General features: G+C 31.7%; 1 protein-coding gene across 10 annotated transcripts in view; it reads right to left on the reverse strand.

The window, feature by feature from the left end:
* Positions 1 to 23798, reverse strand: part of LOC126810409 (cGMP-inhibited 3',5'-cyclic phosphodiesterase 3A) — a 69948-nt gene continuing 46150 nt past the window's right edge. For 2 of the 10 annotated variants that reach the window (XM_050535450.2, XM_056098513.1), the window contains exons 6-15: positions 21130 to 21258; positions 19049 to 19236; positions 17659 to 17862; positions 16998 to 17159; positions 16416 to 16593; positions 15798 to 15872; positions 15237 to 15391; positions 14218 to 14247; positions 13448 to 13485; positions 1 to 4969 (exon numbers count right to left, since the gene is read on the reverse strand). In XM_050535450.2, the coding sequence (XP_050391407.2) occupies positions 4723 to 4969; positions 13448 to 13485; positions 14218 to 14247; positions 15237 to 15391; positions 15798 to 15872; positions 16416 to 16593; positions 16998 to 17159; positions 17659 to 17862; positions 19049 to 19236; positions 21130 to 21258 (1406 nt within the window). In that variant the 3' untranslated portion in view covers positions 1 to 4722. The other 8 variants (XM_050535454.2, XM_050535451.2, XM_050535452.2 and 5 more) reach the window with 8 other exon arrangements.

Here is a 23798-nt window from a genome sequence, read left to right on the forward strand (position 1 = left end):
AACTTTACTGTACATTTTTATTACATCAGAGGAATATAAGTATAGCTTGAAAACTAATAAATAAAACATGAACAATGTTACTTTTAAACATCAAATACATGTCTTTTATATATATGAAACATTTAAAACATATATGCTTCTTCAACCATCTTTTCAACTAATAGCACATATTTTATCCTGCTTTCAGATTACAACTTCCTATTAGCTCATAGCCATTGATATATTATGCTATTGGTTATAAAGAGCTTAAATAAAACATGGTGCTCAGAAACAAAATGGTAGATACAAGATTGAATTTGAGCAATTGAGAAAGAGCATTAACAGGTACTGTTAGTTAGCTAGTCCAAAAAAAATCTACCATAAAATGTTATTTCTATTTTCAAATAATTTAAAACACAAAAGCAGAAAATTATGCAAATTGGGATAATCCTTCTAGAATTGATTCCCTTTATGAGATCTGTAGTATTATTATAAGAGATTTGTTGGGGTTTTTTTTTTTTAATGTAATATCGGATTCTAAGTATAACATTACCCTGAAACATTTAAGATGACTCTTAGTATACCTACTCTGATTTACAGATGATGACCATAATATGTCATAATAGAACCATAATATGTCATAATAGAACCATAATATATCATAATATATTGTAGGAAATAATCAGTCCTACTGTTAACAGCACCATTAGTCTCGAACATGTTAGTAATGAAGAATTAAGAAAACTAGAATTAAATGAAAATTTCTAGAAGTACTGAGTTCAATTTTTATGCTAATATTATTTTAAAGTGATTCTATAACAAAAACAATTCTCTAAATTTGTTCCTTGTCTAATCCATCATACTATTTTTTTTAAAAAATCAACAATTTTTTTTGATCATAAAATATAACTTCACGAACTCGTAGCTGGCTGGGCTTCTTCCTGAAAAAATGAGTAATGGTAACGCACACTGGCATTAGAAGACAATGGGAATAAGTAATAATGTACATATATCAATCATGATTATTAATACTTTTAAGTGGAACTTTATTACCGTTAAACAAGGATGCTATTATTATTATTATTATTACCAAACTATAGTATGCTAATTTGTGGTCATTCATAATGGGTGTGGCAGTTTATTTATGTATTTACTTACTTTGAACTAAGCCAAAATGGAGAATAATTTGTACTATGATACATAATCTAAACTTCTAATAAATTAGCACCACTTAATATTTTGTTTAAAAGTGTCACCTATTTATAAATCACAGATCAGCAGTGGTGAGATTCAATGCATTAATAAGTCATCTATATCATATTTAAATAAAATTCAGTAAATTATGGGATTTCTGATTTAAGCCATTATTCAGTTCCATTTAAATCCAAGTGCAGATGGGGTAGCATTCTACAAAAGGCTTTGACTACACAGCATATTTTCTAATTATTCAGCGCATGTTTAAAGCAAAAGTTACAAGAAGGGTCTGAAGCCAATCAAGGCTTAAAAAATAAAGAGATTCTTTTTATAGAAAAAAATAAACAATACATGAAAGTGAAATATTAACAATACATAAACAAACATATAATAATAAAATTCTGTAGTATTTATAACTAGCCCCAATCAGTGGCTTTAATAAAGATAATTTAAAACTATCATGTAATCTAAAGTAAAGAAGCTTTGATTTTATCGAGTATTAAAATAAAAAGATCTGTACCATTATAAATAAAAAAATAATATTATACACAGTAAATTACCCTATCTCTAAATATAAATTATGCTTAAACCCCCAAAATGCCAGAATACAGACAATCCACAATCAAATGTACTTCTATTGAAAAACATTTTGATCCCAAAATTATTCAAATCGATTGATTCAAACTCAAGTCTCTGTGTGTCATTTGGAATTTTCAAAATTTTTTAAATTTAATCAAATCAAAATATCAACAGTAGATTATCTCCAAGTCTGGTTTCATTCGGATGAAAAATACGATCATCACTGACGGTGCTGTTTTTTTTTATCATCATCAGCAGTTCTGTTTATATCATCAGCAGAGTATTCCGAATAGTGATAAATTTTCAATTCATCAACAGAACTTGACCATTATTGGACTGATACTCACAAATTTCATAATAATAATTGTGACTTTTGAAATATATATGAATGATCTGGCTTGTGCCTTTTAGTATATTCAGCATCTTTGCTTTACCACTTTTCGTTTGAGAGAATAGAGCAAGTATACTAGCATATTAATCTTCCTCTAGGCGATTGTTAAGTAACAGCTGTGATTGACATGTTGTGGAAATTTATCACATTATTTTAAACATTACAATATAAGAATTTTTCTTTCAAAGTAAAAACATCAAAAGTTGTATAGTAAGATCTTAATATTATTTCAAGCATTTTTCAAAGCTTTTTTTTTTATCCTTCATTTTCAACAATTCAGTTTTCTAGCAATAATAAAGATTTAAACCCAACAAAAATATATTTTGAAACAGTCAGAGAATAAGAGTGATTATTTTAAGGAATTAATAAAAATGAGGTCAGTGTTGGTTAGGTTTAAAACCCTGTGAACAATAAAAGTCATTTCCGCACAAATAATAGTTAGTACATATAATATCAATAAATTAACAAATTCATTGACCTATAAAACAAGTGTGATCTATATTTTGCTTTCAAATCTAGGTTACATGATATTCTTAAATTAAAAATCTACTGTCGGATGTTAATGAACTAAATCAATAAAAAGAAAAATAGAAAGAATTCCTTTGTAAAATTGTGACAATATTATATTTTTTGGTGCCAGCATATATTACATATTTCCTTCGTTATCATGTGTACATTCCGACAGTAGATTTAATATAAACATTTAAAATAACAAGAAACAATATTTATCTTTTAATAAATAGTATGTGGTAAAATAGACATATTCCCTCATTATACAGTATTATCATAGAGTATTTGGTAGAATATAGCACTATGTACAATATCTGAAGTGTCGTTTAATTATAATAATAGTATATATATAACATACAAGTCAATACTGGTATAAGTAATAATAGTGGTAGTTTAAGTGTTTTAATATACAAATTAACCTTAATAGAAAACTATTCATTCTCAAATAAGTTATTTGTAATTAATTCAAAATACAGTACAGTGTTTTCACTAATAGACTGTTTGGAATTCCAAACATCTTACATTGAGGTTCTTTAACCAAATAACATTTAACTTTATGGCCGCTTTGGCTCTCAAAATTCACTTATCAGGGGAAATAACTTTTTTCAAAAATTCTACTATTCTTTTAAATACTTTCCATCTCAAAATAGAATTCAATTCCATTCTTAAAGTCTTTAAAAAAAAAAATGACATCCACACATTCTTTCAATCCAAACAATACAATTGTTTAACATGAGAATCTTCCCTTGAACATCCAGGCAAATGTTAATGAATAGTGTCAAGGCAATTAATTAACTCTGTAACATACACATGGAAAATGCCCCTATTTCTTTTAATGCCACTTGTACCTTTCTTTCCACTACACATCTAAAATAAACAGTTTTATATTTATGCAATAACAAATTTATCAGCTTATTATTAATAATAGATATTGATTTTCAAAAGTTCAACACTATTATATAATAATAATATAGCAATTTATGTCCGGAAATTATGACAAATATCGTATTAGGAGCAACTTGAACCTCACATTATAACATCTATGATAGCAGTTTAACAATTAAAATATAGAAAGTTGTGGGGAGGAGTTTATTTATATGATGATAATGACAACATGAAGAGGAGTTTTAGTATATAATACACACAGTGTAAGGAAATATATATCTAATATAGGTTATAATTGTATTATAGCCACCACTAATTTCAATATATAGATCTATGTGGTACTACATATTATATAATTAATGTACATATAGAGAAATATAAATTAAACGTTTCTGTACATATTCAGGTAAAATACTTGTGATGGCATTAAAATGAGACCTTATCCATTCATTATAACTTATATTAATTAAGATAAAATGTCCACATAACAAATGTTTTCAGTCACTGTACACAATAAAATAATATTCTCCCAGTCAAATTTGTGACTAAAAACCATTATATCTATATATATAATATTTATAATAGAGATAATAATAGGTCAAACGGTCAAGACTAATTACACTATAATTTATGTACATGTACATTAGGCTATTATGAAAACTTAAAGGTAGGGTTTCACTAAATAAACTTTTATTCATGTACAGATTTCTCCAAATTCAAGTGGAAATTTATACAATTGACTTTATACACAATCTCTTCTCTTTCAATTAATACATTTACCAGATGGTTTGAGCAAGGTCAAGGTCAGATCAAGACTTCCCATGATATCAGTTAAGTTTTGAGGTATATCATTGTTTAAAAAGCTAATATTGTTATTCCTTTTAATATTCCATCATATTCAATTTTAATGTATTGCTCAACTTTTTTTCTACCGCAAAAATAAATATGAACAAACACAAGATGAAAATACTTAACAACAATTAATGACTTCAATATAATGACTTCAAAGTGGACATACACACATAAAAAAAAAATCAAAATTTCTTACATTTAACAAACTGACGTAAAACTAAAGCAAAACACTTGGCTGTGGCAACAATATAACAATGGGGAAAAAAAGGAGAAGATAACACACAGCAAATTCTGAACACATATTTCCAATGACAAGGAAAAACCATTGTTTATTAGCTTAGATTGAAGATTATGGGGGAGATCTGACTGACACAATCACCGATCAGTGGTAGTAATGTAAACAGCACAAGGTTCTCAGGGTTCATCTCTTCTATGACCAGGTTTATCTGATGATTGCCCAGCATCACTTGTTGTTTCCAAAGATGATGATGATTTGGCGGATACAACCTTAGCTGATGGCGGCGGAGACTCAGACTCTTCTTTAATTGGTTCCATCTCAGATTTATCAGAGACCACATCCTGGAATGAAAATGAACAATTATCAACCTCAGATATTGACTGTTTGTTACATTTGCCATCTACATACCATTACAGCTTCCTTAATACACGTATTAATAATTTTTAATCTTAAAGTACAGATTTTGATGGTAATGGTGACATACAATTTATGCATATGACCTTTGGTAGATTAATAAAGCCATCATAAAAATAAAATGTATCCGTCAATCCGTGAGGGGTTTAAAAGCATGGATTGACACCACATCTAATACTGATAATCTGAATAATATTGACTTGTATGAAATAATATCTACATTAAATTATTACCAGCATAATATTAATATTTAAATTTAAAATGACCAGTGGTCAATTCAATTTCATTCAGACATTTCTCTTGTGATAGATGTTTTTTAACAATAACATACAGTGGTCAATTCAAATTCATTCAGTCGATATGGAATTGAAATTAGACATTTCTATTGTGATAGATGGTTTTTTTTTCACAATAACATACATAGCAATAGTTTCATGTTTTACAGAATTATATTCATTTCCTGATATGATGCATTTCAACACAATGTATATGGGACGGTACCCCGATTACACCAGCATGTGATTAAACACTTTTAAACACATGACATTTTAGGGTCACCCTGTGGTGTTTTTAAAGTGAATAATTTGACTGTTGACCTATGGGCTCTTCCTTTTCATTTCTATACTGAACAACACAGAATCATATTAAATTCAATAACATTCAAAATCTTACTACCGGTATATAAAATATACATATTGTTTAATTAAAACTATAAAAACAAAACAAAAAAAGTCCCTAAAAGACATAAACTATTAGAAAAATTCATGCATACATTCTCTAACATTCAAAAGAAATAAAAACTTAAAAGTAGTAGATAATTAGTTAGTCTTCAATTTGTAATTAAGTACCAAAATAAACAAACATATGCATCTTATATTATATTATTAGTCATTGCATTTCATAATATAACCATTTGAGAGAGACAGTATAATTTAAATGTGTGTAATAAGAAACAAAATCCTCGAAATATGAAAGTAAAAGATTGCACATACTTGTCCTACAATTCATCTACGCACTGGTATTGTATATTTTCAATAAATTTTAGATCATTCTTATTAAAATTAAATTTCGGTAAAACAAGGTCATCTATTATTATAAGGTCTATGTACTGGGTACATATATACCATCTTATTTTTTTTCTCAAACCATATTTTTGTTTTAATAACGACCTGTGTAATTACCTAATGGGAACTGGACTTAGAAAGGTTGTTCTAAGCTTTAAAAAATATGAGTCAAAAGCAACACATTGTGTGATGAGTAATATTAGGAATGTTTGATCTTATTGATGGGATATTATTACAGTTTCCTGTTAACCATTTCATTGAAGCATGATCTTCAAGCAACGAAATCACCACCATATAATAAAACACTGATAGCAAAGTGAAACACATAATACGGTACTAATTTATTGTGAATAGACTACAGACTAGATTCTATATGATGTACTGTGAAATATACACATAAGTACATTTACCTACATTCACAATTATAACCTAAGAAATAGACAATATTTGATTAATTTTCAATTTCACACAATAATAATAATATAGAAGAAATTTAAAGATACATTATGGGAGATTAGATAAAGAGCTGGCAGTTCTCACTATAATAGTTAGAAACTAGATAATGTAAAGGGAATTTGCTGAAAATGTCAGTCAAATTGATCTGAACTGAGAATTTAGTGATTGAATTTTTGGCCTAGCCTCGATCATCATAACTAAAGTCGGTACGATAAAAAAAAAACAGTCTCGATTATCCATTTCATGATTTAATGAAAGTTGAGCAGCAAATCGGATCCTAATCCAGTAAATATCGTAAGCTAGCGATGACATCAAGAATTTATTATGGTCTGGATAAGTTAATTAATGTCTAATTAATGATTTAGATAACATTTCAGGCCTAAAGAAAGACGTGCAATTGGCAGATTTAGCGTTTGCATAATGTATGTTTAATGGTTGATATTGTATCAAGTTTTTATAATTATTATGATCATATGAACGAACACAACAGTAACATGTTTTAATATGCTTGTTATTTATTAGAAGCCTAATGATTTACATGACACCATCACAGTCAAGCTACCTTGATTTTAACACAAGTCCAAAGTAATAGCCACCATATCTGAAGAAGGGCCAGGTCTAAGTTTGTTTTTTTCTCTGTCCAGATGGCATTTCTATTGCAAACTATAGCAACAAGAATATGGTCGAACCACAGACCATGTACACAAGAGAATGAGATATTCGATACTGCACATTTATCAGTAGTTAAACATACTTAGACATGGCCCTGATGGAAGAAATCAACTCCCTCTATGGACAGTGTTTAAGAAGCTTAGTTTAAAATAAAAAATACAACTTCCCTCACCATTTTACAATCTTTCTCAATTCCAAAGAACAAAGACAAATGATGAGCAGGCAAAAAAAGAAAATTTTTTCTCACCAAATGCTATTCAGTATCTAGCTACTGTTTAACGGCATGCAATTCTGTTCATAAAAAAAATGCATGCAATGTATAAAAAAAAAAGTAATTCAAGGAATATTTCATCTTATTTATTTCTAACTCGGATCAATTGCATTTTTTCTTCTTTTAATCATAATTTTCATTTTGTATGGTAGTTCAAATATTATTATAACCTAAAACAGAAATAGACGATCAATTTTGGACTTGCACTCTGCGATACTTATATTATTGTCAATAAAATAATAAATATATAAGACAGACTATTGATTAAGTGTACACATGTATATCAATACAGGTCATAACAAACAAGACCTTTTCATTTCATGTACCATATGTGTTTTTATTATTAGTAACTGAAACCCAATACAAACTTCCAGAAATGCCCTCAAGGGAAATAACTCTCTTAACAATTGCCATATGTCTGAAGAAATTTTCCATACTTTGGAAACCAAGTTTTCTACAATAAATACCTGCTTACTTGACAATAAATCTATACCTCATGAAATTAAAGCAAACCAAATTGGATTGAATCAAATGAAAATTGTAGAGTTATATTTCTAAAGGTGGGGTGGGTAAGTGGGTGTAATTGCTTTTCTGCAATTTTAACAATGGAATTATCACTTCAATATCTCTTGCCTATTTCTATGATGAAACAAAAATATTGGTTGCTATCTTCTTAATCAGTTTATTATTTTCTTGCTGTGAACAGGATTTTTTCTGACAGATGTTATCAACATACTAATTTCACCATAGTGTTATTTTCTTGTTTTTACGTATTTAAGTGGATATCGAAAGATAGACTTTCCTATGATACCATTATGAATACGACTAATTGTTAAATTAAAGGAAGTTGATTTAAATTCATAATGAATCATAAGAATAACATTTATCTATGCTTCTGTTAAAATAATGGGAAGGGAGATAATTTGTTAAGTACCAGGTAATTGTGTAATCTAGCTGCTTGTTTGTTAACTTTTAACAAGATGGTAATATCTCGAAAAATCAATAATTTAGGAGCTCATATTTTCCCCTTTTCTATTTGAAAGATAAGGATTGAATTGAACATAACAGAATATGGCCTAATAGAAATGACATGATAGTGATACTATAGCCTTAATGACTTCCTTTCATACGAGACTATCATTTTAATTTAAAGATGCATTATGTGTAATTAGATAAAGAGATGGCAGTTCTCATTATAATAGTTAAAAACTAGATAATGTAAAGGGAATTTGCTGAAAATTTCAATCAAATTGATCCACTCTGAACCAACATTTTAGCGATTGAATTTTTGGCCTAGCCTCGATCATCAATACTAAAGTCGGTACAATAAAAAACATAGTCTTGATTATCCATTTTATGATTAAATCTTGAATGGAAGTCGAACAGGAAATCGAAACCTGACATCGGGAGTTGATTATGGTCTGGATGAGTTAATTAATATCTAATTAATAATTTAGATAACATTTCAGGCCTAAAGAAAGACCTGCAATAGGCAGATTTAGCGCTTGCATAATGTATGTTTAAGTAGCCTACAGAGTTCAATAAGAACAGACATGTGTTAACTTGAAGGGTGTAACTATATATATGCAAAGATTATTACAAACCAAAGCAACAATATGTTTATAAAATTACGGAAGCTGCCCATATATATATGCACTGACATTATATTCTGAAATCAGCATCAAGTTTCATTCTCGCCTTTGATAATTGAGCTGTACGAAATGTATGTTTGATCTTATGGAAGACATTTAGAGAAAAGTCTAAAACATGCCAAACTGAAAAGTGAACATATCTATAAACTGTACCTATATAACCCATCTATATGTTGAACTAACTCAACTACAAAGTTCACCTGTTTAAGCTATAATAACACACCAATCTATTCTAATAAGTCCTACATACACACACTTCTTTATTTATTTCTAATATAATTATCAATTAATTGGGTTTATTTCTTCTAAAATAATGAGATACAAGACAAAATTTTACCAAAATATGAGTCGATTTCAGAAATTGAAGGTTGTAATTATTTTTAGAGAAAATATCCATTAATACGGCTTCCAAATAATGCCAAATGTGAAAAGGATATTTTATGCAAATTCAATAATATACATTGCCGGTTAATTACCTGTTAATGTATGTGTATGAAAGTTTTTTTTTTATTTTTATGGATATAATTTTACAATACTCAAGATTTCTAGTCAGTTTAAATGAAATTTGAATAAATATATATTTTGGGATTTTAATAAATTTGCTTACTACATTTTGTGTGAATGATGCTTATATCCAATTTTCTTTTTAATATCTGTAAAATGCTGCAAAAATGGATTATTTTAAAAACTGAGAGTAATCTAAGTTATTTCACTGTTGTTTTACATACAAGTTAGGGAAAACAAGTTTATTTGACCACAAACCAGGACTCTCTTACTAATCAAAGGTGGTAAAAATTAAACCATGGTATATCACATTAACATTAATTTGTTGTCTGTATGAACATTTTTCGCAGGGAAGGTAAAGTGCCATGGTCACGTTTTTGTAAAATAAATCTTAAATATAATTTTTTTTTTCAAATATTGTAAACCTCATTTCAAACAGAGCCATCTATGCCATTCATCTCTGCATATTCTAAGAAACCCTTGGAATTCAAACACCAATGGGCGTCCTCGCTAGAGATAAGCAGGCATAATTTATTGGAGACACCATAGAGACGGCTGTCCCACATAACCTCATTGTTTACCTTAGAGCATTGTATTCCTCTACATTCATTAGGTTAGTTTTAAATGGAATTTAAATACGATACGTTGAAAAACGCGGATCTCTTAACATCAATAAGATCCCATGGAACCAAGTTTTTACTAGCGACGCTTGGTGAGAATTCCTTCAGCGAGGACACCCATTATCAGTTGACACATTCTATATTTTGACTTATCCTCAATCCCATAATAATAGGTTACTATTATAGTATTCCTAGCTCATTGTCTTTGGAATATAAATGATCTCTTCCTGATACTGTTGGCATGGTGATAAGTCTTGATCATCTTGATTATATAAAATTACCATAGATTAGCCTATTACCCAGGCTTGTTAAGATAGCAGACCAATGTGCACAATTGTAATACCCAGCATCTCTAATTTACTAATGTAAATAATGCATGTTTAATTGAAACTGATCAGATTGTAAATAGGGTCTGCTTTTATCAGGGTCTATAAACAATTACCAGTATCAGAAATAGATAAAACTCAATAGGCTTCCAGTACTTATGTCAGCGGCTAAGTGAGAGGGACACAATGACACGCTTTGTGTCATGGTTTTGAGTTTTTGCACCCCTCTTGAGTTTTTGCGCCCCATTGCAAATGGTAAAAATCAAGCGGTTTCAATGTGCTTTTCAACATCATTATCATAATCATAATGCTCAATCAGTGTCAAACATATACCATGGGTCAGATATGATACAAATCGACACTAGCATGTTCCACACAGCCCATCACCACTCGGCGGCACAGGGAGGGAGCCTCCACTTTCCCCACACACACATATAAATATTGTTTTTTTTTGGGGGGGGGGGGGCGGACGGGATTTTGTTCCTCATGTAAAATCATGGCTCACCATGCCTCTGACGTACGCAGATATATTTCAATATCTGAGAGACAAAAACTATAACACATACTTATGGAAGAACAATTACTGATTTATTTAGCCGACATTTGGAAGAGTATAGGTGACGCTTCAAAGAGTATTCTCTCAATACTCTTCGAAACGTCGCCTAAATAAATCAGTAATTGTTCTTCCATAAGTATGTGTTCAAGTTTATTGCTCTATCCAGTTACTAAATGTCTCTATCAGATCCTTATCTGAGAGACCTTTAGGGAAGTCACAAGAGATAACAGACCTTGTGACAGGGTATATTAACTTTATGTTATTAGCTAACATTGAAAATATTTTGTTAAAAATAAAAACTTAGGCTAGAAAAACATTTGATGTTGTACATTACAGTGGCATTTTTAAAGAAGCCATGAACATGTCCTTTGGGAAGACAACACACCTCCATCCACCATGGCCTCTTTAAAGCCAATTTGTGGACCATTTTCTGAGATCATGCATATACATGTACATCATTGGAATATTATTCTACATTACTACATTAGTCATTGAACAATCAAACGGAGTCTTTTAAAGCAGAAAATGCTAATAATTGAACTTAGTGATGGTTTTGATGTAGTGTATTGAAACTATACACCAAGTTTCATCACTCTCACTCTATCAGAATCAAAGTTGGTCCAAAGCATTGACCAATCTCATTACTTATCTCTGTTTAGTCTTAGTAGAAAATGCTAATCATCAAGACTATCACCTAATAAACATCTATACCTAGCTTGAACATTCTACCTCAATTAGAATAATAATAATAATATTATTGTATATTTATATCACGGTGGTTCCATCCACAAATTCATTTTCAAGGCGCCATCCATGTCTGTACACTTTAAACACTAGTTACTTGATCACAAGATATTCAACGTTAAACAGGTAGGTTTTCAAATTGCCTTTAAATGATTCGAGCAAACTTGAAGTTTCAAAACTATGTTGTAGAAAAAGAGTTATTGCATTCCAAAGTTATTGTGTCCCAAGGTATCAATCAATCAAATTTTTTTATCTCTGCTTCTAAATCTCATCATCACACTCATTAAAGGCATTCACCTAATAAACACATACACATATTAGCTTGATGTTTGAACATTCTCAGCGTGTTGCATGGCCGAATGGTTAGCCCGTGCACGCTGTATCATAAGGTGTCATTGAGTCAACTGGTGTGGTTTTGATTACCCGGTTGTACGTGTCAAGGAGTATGGTTGACTGTCCAACCTTGTGGTTTCCTCCCACTGCTAAAGACCCCTACGCGCAAGCGAATTACTGAAATGAAATTGAACCATGTGTTAGTCCCGAAATGACCTAGTTTGTGTTGAGTGGACGTAATACTCCATTTCTACCTCTCTGAACAGTTAGAAGCAGAATTACTGTGTCCAAAAAGTGTGACGGACAATTGGACAGACAAACATACAAACTCGAAAAGCAGGGTACAGAACTATTATTAGATTGTCTACTGAATAAATTTTAAATAAAAGCTGTTTTTTTACGGTATTAAATTGATATCTAAAGGGGGGCAACTGCTGTTTTAAACTGGCTATGGGTCTCATTGCAACATTTTTTAGCATACACGTACAGTTATTTTAAATATTATGGTACATTAAATTACACATAAATTGTTGGTTACTTTTAGAGACATTGAAATTAGAGACTTGAAAATTGACATCAATGATTGAAGTCATTACAAATAGTTAAAAGAGCCTGTATAATTCAGTTTAATTAAAGAGAAATTGTATTAAATTGATCGGACATTAGAGCATACAGTTGACATATTATCACCTTATAATGCATAATCATAAACAGGCAGTTAACAAACATTGTTAATGCTGGAATCAATCTGGTTAAAACACAGATACTATTTCGTTTCGTTTTTTATAGTTTAAAATTTCGTTTTACTTGTCTTTCCTACACTAGGATCTGGAAGAGTTGTTATCATTGACGTTTTCTGTATGGCATGAGTTGCACGGAATGCTGATTGGTTAATCAAATATCTAGTGTCATAGGGTCAAAAGCCGCTTGTATGACCTCTGATGCGACCTCACAAAACAACTGGTCAGATTTTCATGTAGTGTAGGTCATCGAATGATTGTATGTATAAAAAACGAAACGAAATATAGATCTGTATTTTAATCAGATTGTTCTGGAATCTAAGATCTATTTTAAATATAAGTATCTCATTGTTTTGTTTGTTTTTGTTTTCAAGAAAGCTCTATTTTAAGCAAGACAAAAAGCTGAGGCAGGTCATACACTTGTTGATTAAATCTTACATAGTAAACAAAAATTGTAATCAGCTTACAATCCTATGAACACATTATCTTCAAGTTCATTATCAAGCTGTGTAGAAAAAAAATTACAAAAAAATAACAATACATATATAGGCCTATATTATGTAGAGAGAAAAAATATACATGTATTATTAAAACATTTATGAAATATATGTGCAATTTCAAAACATGGCGATAAATAAATGTATTGAAAGACGAGTGGGTCAATAGGCATTATAAACAAGTTCTTATCTCCCTTGGACAAGTCTCCTGTATAGGAGGTAAATTAAGCTACCATACAAATGTATCGAGTTTAATGGCGCAATGCACAATTCCAAATGCTGCTAAATCAATGTTGACTTCAGTAAAATGTGACGTGTGATTGGAAGAGGGATATCAGCCTACCGATGTCAATGATTCGGTTTTGTAAGACTGGAAATCATGTGATAAGAAGAAAACTAAAAGATGGAGACTAGTACCCTGTTATAGGCCTATTAAAATGTATAACCTGCAAAAAAAAGAGCAATAACCAAATAGCTGTCTAGTGAGCATATAAAAAGCAGAAAGTGCTCAGCATAAAGCATAAAATTCTCCAGCCTTTATTTCTGACGGCCGATACCTGCTTTCTTGTAAAAAAATAAAAAGAGTGAGAGAGAGCGACAGATGTACTAGGATGACTTTAAAAAAAGAACAATATGACTATACGTGTAGACAGTGCATCTAAAGCCTACAGATGAAAGTAAAAAGTATGGCACTAAGAAAAGAAAACTGAAAAAGAGAAGACACTTGGAAGTATCATTACCCGTTTGGTGTGAAATCCTCGCTCCATAAGCTGCAAATATTGCTTTGGATTAGTTCTCAAAATAATCAAAGTGTTATGGATTTTATTTTCTAACAATTCAAACAACAATTAAAAATTCTAACTGCTTTAAATATATCCAGAATACATGTATGTAGCCTATAGTCATATAGAATTACATAAATATAAGGCATTCTGTTATAAAAGAACACATTTTAACATAGCAAGAGTTAATACAATATTATATAACATACTAAATTTAATTTCAAAGTGACCCAGAAATTATGTGAAAGGCATTTGGTTTTCTATATTTTTTTTTTGTCAATAATATATGGAATGGTCAAAGGATAGTACTCAAAAAGTCCAAGAAGTTCACTAGTTTGATGTATTTTGATAATGTGTGGTCAAAGGCCCGCTTTACATGTAGTGTACGCATTTCCGCGTGCGATTTTTTTTACAGAAAAGTCTCTTAAAGATTGGGGAATCCAACATAAATGACGTCATAAATAAGCATTTCTTTTTACAGCATGGATCCCGACATTGTTTACATTCAGTCACTGCCTTTTTATAATAACACCATATCTTAAAATTCTTCCCATTTATAAACTGAATTAGCAGCAACAAGAGCGATTGATTGACATAGCGGAAGTGAACCCATGTTTGTACGATGCGACAAATAAACCTGTGGTTTAAAATACAGTTTGTAGCCATCGCCAGAACAATAACTTCCTGGTTTACATTTCACGCAAGAACAAAAGCTACAAATAAGTCGCCCATCTCATCATGTTTACTTAGAGAAACTGTCCCATTACATCTGCATTAGACAGACTTTATCGCCGGCGGAAATGCGGAAATTGAAAGCGGGCCTAATTAATAAAGAATATTCCTTTTTTTGTATATAAATGACTGAATCACTTTATGTAAATATTGACATGCTGAAATGAAATGAATGTTATTAAACCTGAATTTATTTGTTGATAGTAATATATATTATAAATAAAACATGACATGCGTAGGCCTACCTTTAATATTGACTGAGCAGATTCATTTTCACTAGATTTATGCTGCTCTTCATCTTTTATTCGTTGAATCCATAATTCATAATTATCTTTCATGTTTTTAGTCAATAAACAGTTGACTTTTCTTGTTACTTTAGGAGTTTTCACAACCACTGTCCCTGAAACAATATAAACAACCATAATAATATAGAAATTTTAAAAACAACACACATTCCTTTATTATCATCTTAACTTGACAAGGTGCCATAACAATTTTTGGAACAGGAACTGGTCCCCAAGTGCTACCCATCTACTTGTTCTTGTTGGCAACGCTATTGAGAAGAAGGTGCCATGACATATTTTGGAACATGAACTCATTCCCAATTGCTACTATCTTCATTTATCTTCATCTATCATGTTCACAAATTTTTCCGGACACATAATAAATCTCTGTAGCAGAAAGTCCTAGAGTACTGAAAATCAACAGGATTCATCCTCTCTGATCCCTATGCTCTCTAAGGACTGAACAGACATACTTAGAATTCTCTGTGACATTATAAAATACTAGAAGTTTTTTTTAATTACCTGATTCTGAATCACATTCATCTTCTGTATCTTTATTATCTAGATCTCCTCTTTCTGTATCCGAAAAACCAGATACTATAATAAAAGATAATACAGAAAATGTTTAAAAGATAATACAGACAATGTTTAAAAGATAATACAAACAATGTTTAAATTGAAGTCAACACAGTGTATCTGTTTTATGAAAAGTGCCCCAGCAGCTGTTTTGGAAGGTGATCGGAAAAAAAGTGACAGGAAAAAAAATAACGGTCAAAAAGTAAGAGTTTTTGCTAGGAAAAAAGTTTTCAAATTTTCTTACAAACAAGCACTATTTTGTCACATCACAATATTCATTCATTGTCGGAGTACATAATTGTTCATGTGGTTTTATTGTTTGTTATCATAATCTTCTTTAATGACAAGATTATCAACATTGATCCTTAGATCATTCAAAGTTTTATATTTTAAATACTCAAAGAACGTTTTTTATAACTGTTCAAAGACTTGGTAACATACCAATGTGTTTATACACAACAATTTTTAAATCTGACAGTCAATTAGCTGTTTTTTGGTATAGTAAAATAATACATGATTTTTAAAATGTATGTAGAATTAAGGAAAGATATTATGATAACTTACTTTCACCATCACTCTCTTCTTCTACCCAGGTACCTGGTAACAGACCACCTGTTACCATGGCATTACATAATGGAGCTACTAAATGATTTATAAATGTTTCCTGTAATTTGGCTAATTGGGGACATTTTCTATCCATGTATGGTGAAATTGGCATTCCCCTTTCTGCTTCTTCATCACCCTAAAGAAAAATTGATTTTTTTTTAACAATTTGAAATTGAAGGTCCCGAATGACATACCTTTCTGCTGGTTCATGGACTTAATGTAATCATACAGGTGAGCATGGATATGAGGTTGACATTTGAAATTTTCTGACTATGTTCATGTATGGAAACGGAACCAAATTTTTCAGTTCATTGAATTTATTTTTCCAATGGATTAAATATGGACACAAAATTGAACATTTTCTGTCACTTTTGTACTTTATTCCTAAGAATTTAGTCATGTTTATCATTCAGTAGTTGTTATTTATGCGGTTAAGACATAAATAAACATATCTCACACTATAAATTATTGAATAAACTTTGTATACTTTTGAATTAGCAATCTCAACAATACAGAATTCACAGTTTCTAAAACTTGTACCTGTTCATAGAATTCTTCAGCTATCCGCCGAGTCCATTCAAAATGAAGATCTCTGGCCTTTCCCGGTCCATTTATATCCGCTATTTTTATTACCATCTGCATGACTAACATTCTATCGGTTTCCTGAGTCCAGTCGATACCTGGGGCTTCTTCACAATTTACCTACATACAAAATCATATCACATTTTAAAAACAACCAAATAAAATTTATTTAAATAATGCAAGTAATTATATCAACATATCCTTTCCATAAGTATAACACGAACCCGAATGTCAATATTACCTGCAGCAGGTAAATCTCACCATTAGTTATTACTTGCATTATTTAAAAAATTTATGAAGCTATTTCAGTGACCTTTAACCTTGCATGATCCTCGATTTGGACAGACTTCTTCCATTTATCTAACCTGATTTCATCAAGTACATGTATTAAAATGAAATTTTGAAAATTGTCACTGTCAGGGGCATTAACTCATTGATTGTTAACTAAGAATTCCAATAGGTCTTTTCCTTTTTGGGTACCTGAACCGTCACATTCACTTTTTTCCCTAATAAGTCTAATTCTCGGTTTCATTCAAGTCAGAGAACTAAAATCAGAAAACTTTTCATGTTAAAAATGTTCAAACTACAATGACATTTTACAGAATAACTTAATATTTACCTTAGCATTGAATTCTGCCAGAATTTCAAAATGTCTTTTTAAATCTGTTGCTATAATGGCCTCTATTACAAGAAATCTAAAGCGTTTAAATTCTACATTATCTAAACCACGTAAGAAATTATTTTTAGGATTTGTAAGTAAAACTCTCCAAGCAGCTGCTGCATGATGATTTTCTAGGACTGATCGATCATTGTATAATATAGCCTGAAAATAAAGACAAGTAAATATGTAAATAATAAACAGTTTAGAGAGAGGGAGAGATAAATGGGAAACGTCCACTTGACACAAACTAGGCCATTTCGGGACTAACATATGGTTTAATTTTATTTCAATAATTCGTAGGGGTCTTTAGCAGTGGGGGGAAACCGGAGGACCTGGAGAAAACCCACGAGGTTGGTCAGGCGACTCCTTGTCACGTACAACCGGGGATTCGAAACCACGAAAGTTGACTCAATGACAGGGCCTTATGATACAGCGCATACGTGCTAACCATTTGGCCATTCCCCCCCCCCTCACCCATTTAGAAAATAGTTGTTATTTACATAATGCCTCATTTATGGTACATTAACATGAAACTTGTCTTTGTATAGTTATCTTTCACAATAACTAGTGAACAATTGTTTTCAAGTATTGTTCACATTCCTTCAAAATATAATTGATTTCAAGCAAATTAGTATACATAATTTGGGGAATATTAAGCAATAAATGTGGAACATTAAAAAAACAATGTATTTCCAATTTACCAGCTGTTGATCTGTCTTTTGGTATGTTATCATGTGACATCACAAAGATGAAAAGACATTTAAACCTGTGATGGTAAAGGGAGGCTACTGCCGGAAATGAAAATTGCACTTGTAATGTTTAAGGGGATGCTCGATTGTCAGTCCAGAACATCCCAAATTGACGGAATTGTAAGTGGTATGAGTAGAATCGTGACGTAATTAAACACAACGAACACGATTCGATTGCCTAGTTGGTTGAGATATTTACTTATTCAGTCGACGCATGCGTTGTAACCCAAAATACTCCTTTTCACTCGATTGTCACTATTTTTGGGATTGAGAGAATTCAATTCCAGAATGTTCAATCGAGTACCCTTTAAGTCTATACCTCTCTTTGCTGCACAAAGTTAGTTCAAGTTTATATGAATGTTGATGTGATTGACAATGTATAATATATATTCACTGATCTGTACAAAAATATATGATATTAAAAAAAGTGTCACAATTTTAAAATGATATATGATTATCCATAAAATTGTGTTGTACCATTCAAAGATTAAATGTTAGATGATAATTGTGCACAAAAGTGGATATATTTTTTCAACCTATCAGTTGCTGCCACACCATCAAAATTCTTCACTGTATATTGTTTAAACCATGAAACTTACCTGTGTGGCATGAGTAGCTACCAGGAAGGCATTAGTACGACCTGGATGATCATAATCGTGCATGGCTGCTGCTGTATACAGTGCCATTAATTCAAGAGCAGGAAAATTACCACCCATAATACCATAACTATCATCAGCTGCAAAACTTGGTCGATGGGCAAAAGTAGAACGTTCGTGTGTTTCATTTTCTGAAGTAACATACAAGAATATATAACTTACAGGTTAAAGATAGGTTGCCAGGCAACAAAACATACGCCCACAGCAGCTAAATCGTCCGAGCAGTCATCAAGAGTTGTCGCATATTTATTCCTCTGTAGGTAATTGGGGGCCTTTACAAGACAGTTCCATACAGATCAGATTATAAATTTGGTCATTTGAGGGTTTACAAGGTTCTACAAACTGTAACAAGGGTCTCAACTCTGGAAGTAATCTACAGAAATTGTTGAAATTTGACAGGCTTTTTCGTTTTACTAATTTAAATAATGCATATAAATTTCATACAGATCACATGATCACTTTTGTCATTCAAACCTTCACAATCGCCATAACTCTAGAAATTATTGTTGGAAATTGCTGAAATTCAATAGACCTGTTTCACAAATTTAAATGATGCATATAAATTTCATACATATCGGATGATGACTATCATCAATCGAGCATTAACAAGGTTTAACAAAGTGAAACAAGGGCAATAACTCTAGACGGATTAACCGGAAATTGCTGAAATTCAATAGGCTTTTCCTTTTCACTAATCTAAATAATGCATATAAATTTCACAAAGAGCAAATGATAACTTTTGTCGTTGGAGCGTTCACAAGGTTCAATAAAGTGAAACAAGGGCCATAACTCTAGATGTAATAAACAGAAATTGCTGAAATTCAATAGGTTTCTTCGTTTCACTAATTTAAATAATGCATGTAAATTTCAGAAAGATCGGATGATAACTTTTGAGGTGAGAGCGTTCTTCACAAGGATCAATAAAGTGAAACAAGGGCCATAACTCTAGACGTAATAAACGGAAATTGCCGAAATTCAATAGGCTTCTTCGTTTCAGTAATCTAAATAATGCATATCAATTTCAGAAAGATCGGATGATAACTTTTGGCGTTAGAGCGTTCACAAGGTTCAATAAAGTGAAACAAGGGCCACAACTCTAGACGTAATAAACGGAAATTGCTGAAATTCAATAGGCTTCTTCGTTTCACTAATTTAAATAATGCATGTAAATTTCAGAAAGATCGGATGATAACTTTTGGAGTAGAGCGTTCACAAGGTTCAATAAAGTGAAACAAGGGCCATAACTCTAGACGTAATAAACAGAAATTGTTGAAATTCAATAGGCTTCTTCGTTTCACTAACTTAAATATTGTATATAAATTTCACAAAGATCGTATGTTAACTTTTGGCATTAGAGCGTTCACAAGGTTCAACAAAGTGAAACAAGGGCCCTAACTCTAGACGTAATAAACGGAAATTATTGAAATTAAATAGGCTTCTTCATCTCACTAATGTAAACAACATCTATCAATTTTAAAACAATTGGATGATAACTTTTGGCGTTAGAGCGTTCACAAGAAATTGTGGACGACGGACGGACGGGGGCGACGGCAATATACGTCCACATTTCAATGTGGGCGTATAAAAAGGGGTCATCAACATTATTTATTAAAATTGCAATGATGATGATATTTAAACAAATAATCAACATCCAAAGGATTGGTAAGAACTTACAAAAATTTATTTTAATACGATTTGAGATACATATAAATACAAGAAATTAAATGAAATAAAATGGGATTTAGCGCCCTACTGTTCTGCTACGACTGGGCTAATGAAGACAGACGCCATACAATGTCCTATGAGGGAAATTTTGCCAGGGCAGCAGCACTATGGCCTACTCTTTTATTAAATTCCAACTGCCAAGGGGTCTTTTACATGCAAGTCAATGTGTACACGGAACCTCGCTTTTTCATCCCATCCTAACGACTAGACAGCTGTCCTTTTTAGGCCCTCCGTCCTGAACCACTGACAAGGCGAAACCATGTCTGAAAATCGTGATGAACATATAAATACAATATTACCTGATTCACTAGATGAACCATGTCGAGACATTCCTTCTGTTGAATTGGATTGCATGAAACCTGGAATAGGCTGAGTTGTCAAGAAATACACACCATGTATTACATCTGTAGCATGTATTCTATTATGATCTAAAAAAACAAATACAGTACATTAAATACATAGGTGAGAACTACTTTAATTATTATGTATGGTGCAAGGTTCTTAAAACATTTTAAAACAAACTTGACAGGATAGGGTCACTAGCAGTAGTTGTCAACTTCAAGAAATACATGTAGCAAGCATTGCTTCACTTCCATTCCATTTAATAGAGAGAGAGAAATGGGGTTTAACGTCTACTCAACACAAACTAGGTCATTTTGGGACTAACATATGGTTCAATTTTATTTCACTAATTTGCATGGGCGTAAGTGTCTTCAACAGTGGACGGAAACTGGAGGACCCGGAGAAAACTCACAAGGATGGACAGGTGGCCTACTCCTTGTCACGTACAAGCGAAGAATCGAAACCACACCAATGACAGACCGTATGATACAGCGCACACATTAACCATTCGGCCATCCAAACCCTGTATTCCATTTAATACTAACAGACTTATTATTGGTGTGTAGTCATATTGTACTCTCAATAATAAGAATGTAAACTGTTACTCGATTTTACACATGCCAACCAGTACAAAAAATACTAATCCATAAAGTCTTTCTACATGTATCTGTCATTCAAACCACGTTAATCCTAGCTACCAAAGTGCTTTCTTTTGCTAGATAATAACCTAGCTGTCTTTTGTAATAAATCATGACAATTTCGTAAAGATAACTTTATCAAATTCCTGCACAAAACGACCTCATATTTTCTTCATCTTTTTCTTCACTCTACACATCACGGAATGTAGACCACGAAACTAAAACTGCAATGTGAAGACTAAAGGGGGATAACTGGCTTTTTCTAACACAGGTACAAAAAAGGTTCCCATAGAGCTACATGATTGACATACACCGCTAGAAATTAAATCCAATGACTACAGTACAGCACCAAATATTGATTCACCTATTCAATCTCTCTCTGTGGTGGAGAAATAACAAATTTTCCTAAGAGTTAAATGTCTTTATATTTTCAAATGGAATAAAATTTCCTACTGTAAAAGTTCCTGACTAATACTCAATACTTGGCAAATTTAACAATTACTGTTGCTCACAGAAAGAGAGAGAAAGAAATGGGGTTTAACGTCCACTTGACACAAACTAGGCCATTTCGGGACCAACACATGGTCCAATTTTATTTCAATAATTCTCTTGCGCGCAGGTGTCTTAAGCAGTGGGAGGAAACTGGAGGATCCTGACAAAACCCACGAGGTTGGACAGGCGACACTACTCCTTGTCACATACAACCTGGGAATCGAAACCCCGTTATTTGACCCAATGACAGCAGACCTTATGATACAGTTAACCATTCAACCATCCAACCCCCCTTGCTCACAGAAAATAAAAGCATAAAGCCGAAACAATTTTATTTAAACTAACAAGGCCTTACATTCATCTCTAATTATTCTTGAATATGGTATATGTTATACTTTAATATATTGGTAAACGAAAGCTGATTTGCAGGACAGATCCACATTTTTGTAAATCTAGATTTAGAGACTATGGAATGCTATATTAAAGATAGGTTCCCAGAAAAGTATTTATCGGGTTGTTATTTCCAGTAAAAGTATGGCAATTTTGGTACATATGGAAAGTAGAGATATCCAATCTTACTAGAAAAATACTGGATTCCCTGAAAAACACTCATGGAGCGTACACAGGACAATTGACAGCCCGACGATTAGGAATGTCTGCACGCGTAACGTCGAAGGTTGCATGTGAAGATTGAGCGCTTGGTGTGCATATTGATAAACTTTATGAAGAGTTAGTAGGGGTGATGATTTTCCGTTTCAGAAAATGGCATATTCCGTTTTAAGTATTTTTAATTCCGTTATTTTCCGTTTCAGAGCTGACCATATTCCGTTTTTTCGAGATAAAATGTTATTTTATGAATAAATTAATAATACATCTTAAAATGCCTTTTATTACAAAACGGACCATTTTAAACCAATGATAACAAATGTTGAATTGTGAATGACTTGTAATGTTCAATGACTAGTTATTCTTTAAACCAGTTTCCCGAATTAAATAACAGAAAATTACATCTTGTGAGCTCGTTTCATCTTTTTAGCAGACGAAGCCATTTTTCTCAGCTGCTAGGTGTAGTCGCGATTTATCCAGACATCTTCGTAGTTACTACCGTTTCTTCGAGAATAAGGGCTGGATTCACAAGGCTACGGTATATTTCTGATGTCACGTGGTTAAACACGAGTCACGAGCCCGGCAGTAAAATAAGAAGTAAATGAAACGATTTTTACTTTTATGAAGTGACAGAAGTTTTTTTTAAGACATATATATACATTACAATGTTTAATTCAAGTTAAACTACAGAGTAATTTTATAATGGGATACATGAAAGACGGGTTTTCGTTTCGATTAAAATTATGATTCCTAAATGATGAAATGAAAGTAGCGAAATACTAAAATAGACAGTAACAAAACCACGCGATATCATTCAATATTTCCGATTTTTATGAATAAAAAGATGAAATACTTGGATAACTGCAAAATTATTTTGAGTTTGTGTTTAG

Source organism: Patella vulgata, chromosome 2 (genome assembly GCF_932274485.2).
Source record: "Patella vulgata chromosome 2, xgPatVulg1.2, whole genome shotgun sequence".
In the NCBI taxonomy this organism is placed as follows: Eukaryota; Metazoa; Mollusca; class Gastropoda; family Patellidae; genus Patella; species Patella vulgata.